The 10,905-nt window shown below is 38.3% G+C and overlaps 1 protein-coding gene across 5 annotated transcripts in view; it reads left to right on the plus strand.

Annotated features, from left to right (window-relative positions):
• Positions 1-5,758, plus strand: part of STRIP2 (striatin interacting protein 2) — a 49,361-nt gene extending 43,603 nt beyond the window's left edge. For 2 of the 5 annotated variants that reach the window (XM_047850345.1, XM_047850346.1), the window contains exons 20-21: positions 2,432-2,510; positions 5,044-5,758. In XM_047850345.1, the coding sequence (XP_047706301.1) occupies positions 2,432-2,510; positions 5,044-5,263 (299 nt within the window). In that variant the 3' untranslated portion in view covers positions 5,264-5,758. Of the gene's footprint in view, positions 1-2,431; positions 2,744-3,081; positions 4,918-5,043 lie in introns of those variants that run through there. The other 3 variants (XM_047850343.1, XM_047850347.1, XM_047850344.1) reach the window with 3 other exon arrangements.
• Positions 5,759-10,905: the final 5,147 nt, after the last annotated feature.

Genomic DNA, 10,905 nt, shown 5'->3' on the forward strand with positions numbered 1-10,905 from the left:
GAAATAAGTCAGGCAGAGAAAGACAGATACCATATGTTTTCACTGATGTGGATCCTGAGAAACTCAACAGAAGACCAGGGGGTAGGGGAAGGGGGTTAGAAAAGTTACAGAGAGGGAAGGAGGCAAAACATAAGAGACTGTTAAATACTGAGATCAAACTGAGGGTTGATGGGGAGTGGGGGAGAGGGGAAAGTGGGTGATGGGCATTGAGGGCACCTGTTGGGATGAGCACTGGGTGTTGTATGGAAACCAATTTGACAATAAATTACATACATACATACATGTATACATACATACATACATACATAACAAAAAGCAGTTTGAAAGTACAAGTCAGAAAACTTTACTGTATCACAATATTTATGCCCTATTTGTACCACCCAAAGATTGACACTGTTAACATCTTATTAGATATTCTTCCAGGTCTTTTTTTTTTTTTTTTTACACACACACACACACACACACACACACACACACACACACACACACATTTTACTCAAGTGAAAGCAATTTATACATGCTGTTTTATCATCTTTTTTCAGTTAACATTATCTACATCTTTCCATATCAGTATATTTTCATTTTATCCAATAAGTCCAATTTCAGAATTCTTCCTTTGCCCCAAAATATTATTTAAAGTTATTTTTTCCAAGTTATAATTCAACCCAGGGCCACAAATTCCATCTGGTTGTTCTATCTTTTTATTTGTTAAATTTAGCCGTGTTTTGTTTTCGGGGTTTTTTTTTCCCATAATGCTGACTAATTGAAGAACTAGGCCAGTTGTCCTGCAGAATATCCACCTTCTGGATTTATTTCTTGCTTCTTTGTGTCATCATTTACCTTATCTATCTGTCTCTGGTATCATCTGTAAACTGAAAGTTAGGTCTGAAGTTTCAATGGATTCAGTTTAAAGCTTTTAAGCCATAATATATTCTAGGTAACATTGGGAACTGCATATTCTCTCATGTTAGGAGACAGTATAACATCTGGTTTACTATCAAGATATGATAGATTGACTAGAGTTTGGAAGAATTTATTTTGGAGAGCTTTTTCATTCTTTTGACATTCGCTGTAGTGGGATTTGACCATTATTTGCCTAATTGTATTTAAGAGTTTTTGGTAAGATGACTATGACTTATATTTGCTGAGATTTGTAACCTGTCTGAATTTTAGAGAATGCTGCAGTAAAGAACCCAGAGAACTAAGGGAAATATATGATTAGTGGATAACAAGCCAGGATACAACTTCTATGAGACATAAAACACAACTATTTAAATTTTTGTAGATTTTTAAAACACGAAAATGTTTTATCCTGCAAATGACATGTCTGTTGTTGCTGCCATCACGAGCCCAAACCCAATCTGTACTTCCTTTAAAGATAAGCCATTAAGGGATGCCTGGCTGGCTCAGTCAGTAGAGTGTACAACTCTTGATCTTGAGGTTGTGTAAGTTCAAGCCCTACATTGGGTTTAGAGATTACTTAAAAAATAAAATCTTAAAAAAAAGAAAAAAGATAAGCCATTGAATGTGGGACATAAGAGATCTGAAAAAGATGTATCTCTAGCCCTGAAATAAGTGTCTGAGTGGGATAAATAGAGATAGCAGATTATCTGTTTTCTATTTTTATCTTCATGGAAGCTTTCACCTCATAATTTTAACAGAAGCTGGCACATACATTTATCATATGCTGGCAGAGGTCGCAAGGAATCAGTAAAGTCTTCAGTAATTGGTCCATTCTGATTCTCCTTGTTGTACCCCTTTCCTGCCTCTTTCCATTCCTTGAGAGCTGATGATTCCGTTCAAATGGGAAACTCTCATCCCCCTAGGAAAGCTCCGTAAAAGGAACTGAATTGCTATTTTGGAAAATATAATACATATAACTGATAAGAAAGTAAAATAATGAAAAGGAAGTACAGTTAAAAAAAAAAAAAAAGTTCACCTCCCTCAGGGGCCTTATTTCCTTCTCCGTGGTAATCACTGTTACCAGTTTCTAGACTCTCCTTCCAAAGATAGTCTCTGCATGTACAAGAGTATCTTTTATTTTATTTTATTTTTTTAAATGTTTATTTTATTTTTGAGAGAAAGAGACAGAGCATGAGTGGAGGAGGAGCAGAGAGAGAGGGAGACACAGAATCCTAACCAGGCTCCAGGCTCTGAGCTGCCAGCGCAGGGCTCGAACCCACAAACTGTGAGATCATGACCTGAGCCGAAGTTGGACGCTTAACCGACTGAACCACCCAGGCGCCCCCCAAGAGTATTTTTTAAACCAAAGTGGCAGGACGTTATATACTTACTTTGTACAATGCCTGCCCCCCATAAAAAGGAAATTCTGAGCAGTTTCATTGTTCTTATTCCATAGACCATGCTCTGTGATAAGAGAAGCAGTGTCCTGAGTTGTATACATGTTTTTCTTCCTCTCTTCCCAACACAGACATCGATGCCAGGCCATGGGACTTCCAAGCAGAAGAATGCACTTTGAGGGCCAACATTGAGGCTTTTAACAGCCGCCGGTATGACAAACCCCAGGACTCTGAATTTTCACCTGTGGATAACTGCTTGCAGAGTGTGCTGGGGCAGAGGTTGGATCTGCCTGAGGATTTCCACTATTCATATGAGCTCTGGCTGGAGAGAGAGGTGTTTTCACAGCCCATCTGTTGGGAGGAGCTGCTCCAGAATCACTGACTGAGCTCTTAAAAAGCATATGATAGATGGGGGTTGGCTCCAATAAATGGTGCTCTGCCTACCCTGCCCATTTGGCCTTTGTTTCCAGCCCTGGGAGTGTTTGTCTAGGGGAGAGCTGGCCTAGCCCAAGGACATCCAGTGTAGTGCAGGGCCATTCTAGGGGCTTTGGGCCTGGAGATAGTGCATGGGTAGGATCCTGAGTCACAACAAATTGGTCAACCTGCCCTGGGGTGAGTTGGGTGCCCAGGTAGCCTTGAAAATCTGCTGGATCAGTCCTGGACAGGCTCTTTTGTGGGACCGCTCCCTGCTTTAGTGTTGCCTAGAACCAGCCTAGCCTTTGCTGGCCCCAAGAATGAGAATACGTTTATTACGGTATTTAACTCATGATATTCATCATAGGTAATGGGAGGTGCAAGTCATGAAATAGGGAGAACATTTCCTTCTTGCTCACGCTGGATTCCAAGGACTTATGAGAGGTTTGGCAAAACCAACTTTGAAATTAAGTCTGTATTTTAAATTTAAAATTTTGACACCTCTTTCTAAAATTATTATCTCAAAGATGATTTTAGAGCACCTGCACCTTCTTTGTGGAGGACGATGATTTACTATTACCTAAGTACTGCATGTTATAGTAAGGTATATTGTGTAAAGTGTTTTTTCTCTATTCCCAAAGAGATCTATGTTGAATCTGGAAATTATCTTTTTGTGTATTCCTGTATAGTGCATGGAGTGCTCTGCCACAGCCAATATGAAATAGGCCTCCTCTAAGGATGTATCATGTTTTTCTGAAACTACTTCAGTCTTCAAATGATGGAGTACACTGTAGAAAATTATCCTTTTCATCCAATTCACTTTTTAAATGACAAGTAACTACAGGAGGTTTTATTTATTGAGTTGGCATGTCCATTTGTGCTCGTGATCGATTTATTTTTTAATTGAATAGAATAGCAAGAGCATCACAGCTTACCATTTTTCATCTCCTATGTTGATTAATGATTTTTTTCCCTTTTTACTGCTAGTGGTTCCAAAGTGTCATGTGGAGATTTAGCAATACTGTTTCTATCTAAAAGTATTGCACATTTCTTTGAAAATATAGGGGTTGATGTACCAACCTCTTTAAACTTCTTTTACAGCAAAATCACATACTTCTCAACAGAAACAAGGTTTTTAGAAAAGCTTCTGATTCAGTCAGGATCATTTTATTTCTCTTCTGTCCCCACAGTTATGTTACCTATATTTTCACGCTTTTTTATTTTAAATGCCCTCCCTACTGATATGGACACTACTGAATCTTTTTTATGATAGCACCAGGCCACTTAAATTGCACCGGCGGTCTAGTAAAAATATGATTATTTACTCTGTCAACCACAGTCTCATTTGGAAGTCATGATACAGTTACCAATGATATCAAAGGAACTAAACCAGAATTCTAACCAAAACTTGGATTTCGCCTCTTTGTGCTGTAGGGTAGCAGCTTTCTGTTTTTATGGAAAGGTCATGAAGAATGTTTAAGTAATGGATGACACTTCTTAAAACAATTTGTAAAGTTTACCTAAATAGGACAGCTATCCTTACTGCAATCAAAATAATTTACTGAGCATATCATATATGAACCTTATTAATCTATTTTAGTGTGGTTCAACTGAAAAGACAATTTTCAAGGAAAGAGCAGTCATCAATCTATTTCTCTTAAAGCCATATAGTATTTAATTTGTGTCAAGAACAAATAAGTTGCCCTTTTAAAAATATGCACATGAATGCTTTCTGAGGCATATAAGTATGCTAAGCTTTAACATTTCATACTTTTTTTTACAAATCTTCTCTAAGGGAAGATTAATTCTCAGTGCAGATGGAGAAACTGAGACACCAAGAAAAGTGATTAGTTTCCAATCACAACATTTTTTTCGCTGACTTGCTGGGATAGCATTCAGGGTATTGATAGCCAGCCCCATATGTTAAACTGATTTGAATCTACTAATCTGAGAACCCTTGTGTGTGGTTAGGAATAAATTCAGATTAACTAGCCTCTAATGGTGATTACTGTTACTACTTAGAAGAACATTATTTGAGTGATTTATAGAGGATTTTTATTTGTGAGTATTTCAGTAAAGTTGTGTTAATTGTTGTTAACATTGTTTATCTACTAAAGCACTTTAATAAAAAGAAATTGAACTGGAGTTAAAAATTGGTCTTTAATTCTTCAAGACAAAAGAACCTTAAATGGATATAAGAAAGGAATAATACATAAAGAGGATGAACATATAAAATCTTGTGTAGTGTTCCCTGGGGGTAGACTAATACAAACAACTGCAAAATCTCAGTGACTTATGACAGACCCTTATTTCTTGTTCCTGGGTCTAGGGATCAGCTGCAGCTCTGCTTGACTCTTCTCATCCTGGCAGGAAGCTGGCATGGAATCGCTCCTACCTGGGAGTACTATTCTCATGCTAAAGGACAGGAGGAAGCACCAAACCATACTATGCAAGGACCTGGAGGGTGCCTAAAGCTTGTGCTTGGATGTGGCATAAGTCAAGTTGCTCACATTCCACTGGCAAAAAACAATTCACATGGACAAGCCTAACATTGGGCCAGAGAAGTATATTCTACCTACAAGAAGGCAGTTGCAACCAGACATATGGGTAGATAGTCACAGCAGCTTCTCAGTGAGCTCTTGAGATCGGTGGTAGGGCTTTCTTAGAGATTCTTGAGAATTTCAACAGCGTACCAGTGAGCATTTGAAACCACCCATTTCAGTGCTTTATGCTGATATTTTCAGTTGTGACTTTCTTGACGTTTTGTGTCCGTAGTTCCCCCCGTTCTTCCACCTACCAATAATCTTTGTTATATAAAGACAGTTCTCTAAATGAGTGTTTTGATGGTTTCTGTTTCTCCCACATGTAGTTGTGGTGAGTTTAAATTCTTTCCTCGAGGCCTTAAGATGACCCACATTTACGATAAAACTAGCTGAGACTAAAAATGCAGCTATGGTTCTGGAACAAAAATGACACTGGTTCATACAACAGTCAGACTCATGACCTTGATCTCATCAATACTATTAATTTTTTTAAATTTATTTTGAGAGAGAGAGAGCGCATGCACAAGTCGGGGAGGGGCAGAGAGAGCCTGGCTCTACACTGTCAGTGTGGAACGCAGTGCATGGCTTGAACCCATGAACCATGAGATCATGACCTGAGCTGTACCAAGAGTTGAACGCTTAACAGCTGGCCCACCCAGGTGCCCCTCAATGCTATTATTGATGAGATAAGTAACCACCTTAACATTCAGGCCAGGTCAAGTATGAATTTTGCAGCACTTTGGCACTCTGAGAAGCTAGGTGCTAAGTGTGTTTAGGGTGATTTGCAGAGGCAAAGAAAGTCCTGTCACTGTTCCAGAAACACTGGGCATGGCCAATTAACATCTCTACCTATAATTCCAAGCCAAACTTTTCTGTAATGGTATGATAAAATGTTTTGTGTAATAAACATGTTTTGCAAAATATTATGGAATTTATAAACAACTTTTGTGAAAATTCCAGTAGGTTTTAGAGCAGCTACTACTCTTCTTACATGTATTTAATACTAATACATATTTTATAATGCATATTTTATATGATGCTTTTTAACATGAGAGACCTCAAAAATACATTTTAGAGTAAAAATGTCTACAGCATGATTTTATTATCTGTACATAAAGGAAATTTTTTTGTCTGCCTTTGGGCCTCTTGTTTTCCCATTTTCTGTCAACCAAAAAAAAAATATATATATATAGTAATAGTGAAGAAAATTAACTCCCTAATCTCACCACTCAACGATGAGCTATTTATATGGTGGCACTATGCAAACACTTTTGGAAATGTTGGCATGGGGAAGTCCTAATTGGTGATTTTGGGAAAACATATGGGTAACCTTATTTTACTTGTTTTTTCCAACTAATGAGTTTTCAGTAGGCTTGTATTCCTTCAGAAGTCCTGGTGCGGAATGTTGATAGAAGGTAAGTCCTGAGTACCTTATACCTCCAGACACCTTTTCCAAGTGAATGCATTTTCTAAATGTTTGACTATTCTAATGTCATCCTTAAAATGTTAAGCCTCAATATTTGGAAAATTTTCTATGGAAATGTATTCTTTTTTTTTTAATGTTTATTTATTTTTGAGATAGAGACAGTGAGAGCAGAGGAGGGGCAGAGAGAGAGGGAAACACAGAATTCGAAGCAGGCTCCATGCTCTGAACTGTCAGCACAGAGCCCGTTGCGGGGCTCGAACTCACGCACCATGAGATAACCTGAGCTGAAGTCAGATGCTTAACCGATTGAGCCACCCAAGTGCCCCTGGAAATGTATTCTTAAGTAGAAAGGGATCAGAGATCATCTAGGACACTGTCCAGCCAATGCAAGAATTTTGATTGGTATCCCCTATGCATTTCACGTTTACCTAGTCTCAATATTTTCACAAACAGGAGTCTCACTACGTCATGGTTTCAGTAGTAATAACTGAAATGTCTACAACAGAATTAACTACCTCAATACAATCAACTTATGGTATTACATGAGCCAGAAGAAACGTGAATACATCTGTGGAATCCATACTAACACTAGCTATTAATTGTACTTTTCTTCTCCCGTGTATTAGTTTCCTAGGGCTGCTGTAACAAGTTACCAGGGCGTGAAACACGAAATTGATTCTCTGACAGTTCCGTGTGCCAGAAGTCTGAAATCAGGGGGTCAGCCGGACTCCCTCCCTCCAAAGGCTCTTATTGTTTCCTTGCCTCTTCTAGTTTCTGACAGCTCCAGGCATTCCCTGGCCTGTGGCATGTCACTCCAGTTTCTGTCTCCATGGTCACATTGCTTCTTCCTTCTCAAAAGTTCCTCTGCCTCTCTCCTCCAAGGATACCTCTGACTAAATTTAAGGCCCATCAGGATAATCCAAGATAAGCTTCCTTTCTCAAGATCCTTCATTACATCTTTGCCATATAAGGTAATATTCACTCTTTTACTATAAGGTAGTATTCACAGAGGTTTCAAGGATAAGGACACAGACATATCTTTTGGGAGGCCGCCATTCAACCACCTATACCCACTAACACTCATGAGACACGTAGCAGCAAAATTGATTAATTTACTCTTCCTTTTCTATCATTATTAGAGGTGTAAGGCAAGACCTGAAGAAAATTATTATTTGAAAAATGCTTACAGCTATTGATGTAGTCAAAGAAGATTGAAGTATAGAAAGTTGCAAGCTTAGGTAGAGGATAGGACATGAGGAAGCAGGTGTAAAATTGAAGAATACGTTTAGGTATGTATTGGTGTTTTTGTTAAGAAGATACATGTAAAAGGGTCAAGTAATTTTTCAGAGTACACAATGAAAAATATAACATCCCACCCCAGATCCCTACCTCGTTTCCCAGAAGTAATCAGTATATTATTTTTCTATTTTTTTATCCTTTCAGAAAAGTCCCGTGGTAATCCCCGTCTCTTCCTCACAACAGTTTTAATCCTCTAGATCATGGGAGCACAACATACTCTGTTCTGTACTTGCTTCTCTCATATTTATTCCAGAGACCTATATTTCCCTATTAATATTGTCTTTAATAACTGTAACTTCAATATATCTAATAGTGAAATCATTCTTCCGTAACACTGCTTTTTAAAGTATGTTTCAGCTAAGAAGAAAGGGTAAATGTATGTGGTGTGCACACACACATGCATCCATATTTGTGTGTGGTGGGGAGGATGAGGTTAAGGGAAATTTACTCAGTTCTCATAGCAATAGCTCAAAGCAACTTGAAATATAATTTCTGACCAGCAGTTCCTCTGGCCATTCAGACTCCCAGATCCTATAAATGTAATGGGATTGTGCCTGAGTGGGCTATGGGGAGGTTTTCAGGCTGTTTGCTCCTTTAGTAATTAGCCAGATTTAAATTTCAAAAAGCAAGTATTTAAAATTTTTACTTGTACATGTTTTATAGGAAATAACCAAAGTCTTTCTGAGGAACTACAAGAGTACAAAAGTCATCCCATCTCTGCTCAAACACCTTTGGTGACAGTGACTTCCTTACTAAATATGACAATACCATCTGTCCCCTTGCCTCCAAAAGGAAACATTAGTTTGAACATTCTGTAACTTTTTGTTCAAATGCTTAATGGAGTTGGCAGGACAAAGATCCTCCATGTGGACGCCTGTGAAAATATGTCTTCACGGTAGGATGTGAGATATTTTACCCAGAAAGGCCATACGGCATAATGGCTCAGACTGAGGGTGCTGAACCCGACTTGGTGAGATATTATATACAGGCTCTGCATCCAGTAACTGAGTGAAGAGCGACAAGTTATTTCATCTCTCTCTGCCTCAGATTCCCCATCTGTAAAATAGGGATAATACTACTGCCTATCTTCTAGAATTGTAAGGATTAAATAAGTCAGTGAGCATATAGTGCTTAGAATAATGCGTGCTAAGGGTGCCTAGGTGGCTCAGTTGATTGTCTTGATTTTGGCTCAGGTAGGATCCCAGGGTTGTGAGATAGAGCCCGTGTCGGGCTCCTCATTCCCCTCCCTATCAAAGAATCCCTCAGCAAGAATAATTAATAGCCTTTTAATCCTCTAGATCAGGAATCAGCAAACTATAGCCCATTGGCCAAATCTGGCCCACTAACAGATTTTATTCAGCCCATGAGCTAAGAATGGTTTTTCCATTCTTAAATCGTTGGGGGAAAAAATCCATAGGAGAAAAATATTTTATGACACATGAAAATTCTATGAAATTCAAGTTTCAGTTTCCATAATAGTTTTATTGGAATACAGCCACACTCCCTCGTTTACATGTTGTCTATAAATGCTTCCATTCTACATCAGCAGAGTAGTTGCAAAAGAGGACAGAAGGCCTGTAAAGCCTAAAATAGTTACTGAGTTTGCTGACCCCTGCTCTGGATAATTTTGTCTCCTGAATCCGCTCCAGCTGGTCTTTACTGTACCCCAAGGTTCTCTCACTGCTGGGACCCTAGCGGCTGGCCAGAGGAAATTACCTACAAAGAATTTTTTTTTTTTTTCCTGTAACTTCCTCTTCAATATTATGGCTATAAAGGATGAAGTGAATGCAGTGCTATACGGTTGAACTTAATGAGATAAAAAGAAAGGAGGAAGAGAGGGAGGGACTAGAGTAGAAAGTAGGAAATGGGAATTTTTAAATGTAACTTCTAAGAAAGATAATGATAGAATAGTCTAAGTTTGGATGTTCTAAGAATGCATGCTTCAATTCTGGTAATGTTATTTTTTTTTAAAAGAACAGCACAGTTTGTATTACTATTTATAAAGAAGACATAAGGATATATATTCATAAACAGATAAAATGAGGTAGTGCTATTCTTTTAAGTTTTTTTTTTTAATGTCTAGACCCAATAAGGGTCTCGAACTCACGACCCCAAGATCAAGAGTCACATGTTCTTCCGCCTGAGCAAGCCAGGTACCTCAGTACTGCTATTGTAATGTAAATTTGAATGGTGATCTTAATTTAACTCATCTTCCAATTTACACAGGAAGATTTGTTCAGTTCTTACAGAAGAAACACATCTAACTTAAGTCCTAATCATGAAATGATTCTTAAGTGGGCTGGTATTTAAGAAAAATACATATGTTGTCAATGACTTTTTTTATTCTAAGAGCAGCCTGCACTGTGTTATATAACAAAGTCTTTCAGCCACACACCTCAGCAGCCCTCCTCCCCTCCCTGCAGGTCAGTGCTAAGCCTTTCTCTGGTGCAAAAGCTGAACACCCATTTGGTCAATGGGAAATGGTGCTGCCATTGAAGTCATTCTGATTGTCACTAGACCATTCCTTTCATGTCCTGCCTGTCCACTGGCATGCTTTTTTATTTTTCAGCTTATTAGGGTATCATTGACAAAACTGCAATATATTTAAAGTGTACAACGTGATGATTTGACACACATTGTGAAAGGGTTACCACAACTGAGTTAACACATTCATCACCTCACTTTTTGTGTGTGTGAGAACACTCTTAGCAATTTCCAATTATACAATATAGTATTATTGGCTGCAGTCACCATATTATACACTAGACCTCATTCATCTTACAACTGAATTTGTACCTTTTTACCAGCCTCTCCCCATTCCATTTTCCCTAACCTGGGAATAAATTTATGTCCTTTAAAGCAAGGCTTACTGGAGATGCTTTGAATTCACAAAGCTTTTTCACATTCATTCCATCATACCGCC

Source organism: Prionailurus viverrinus, chromosome A2 (genome assembly GCF_022837055.1).
Source record: "Prionailurus viverrinus isolate Anna chromosome A2, UM_Priviv_1.0, whole genome shotgun sequence".
NCBI classification, from domain to species: domain Eukaryota; kingdom Metazoa; phylum Chordata; class Mammalia; order Carnivora; family Felidae; genus Prionailurus; species Prionailurus viverrinus.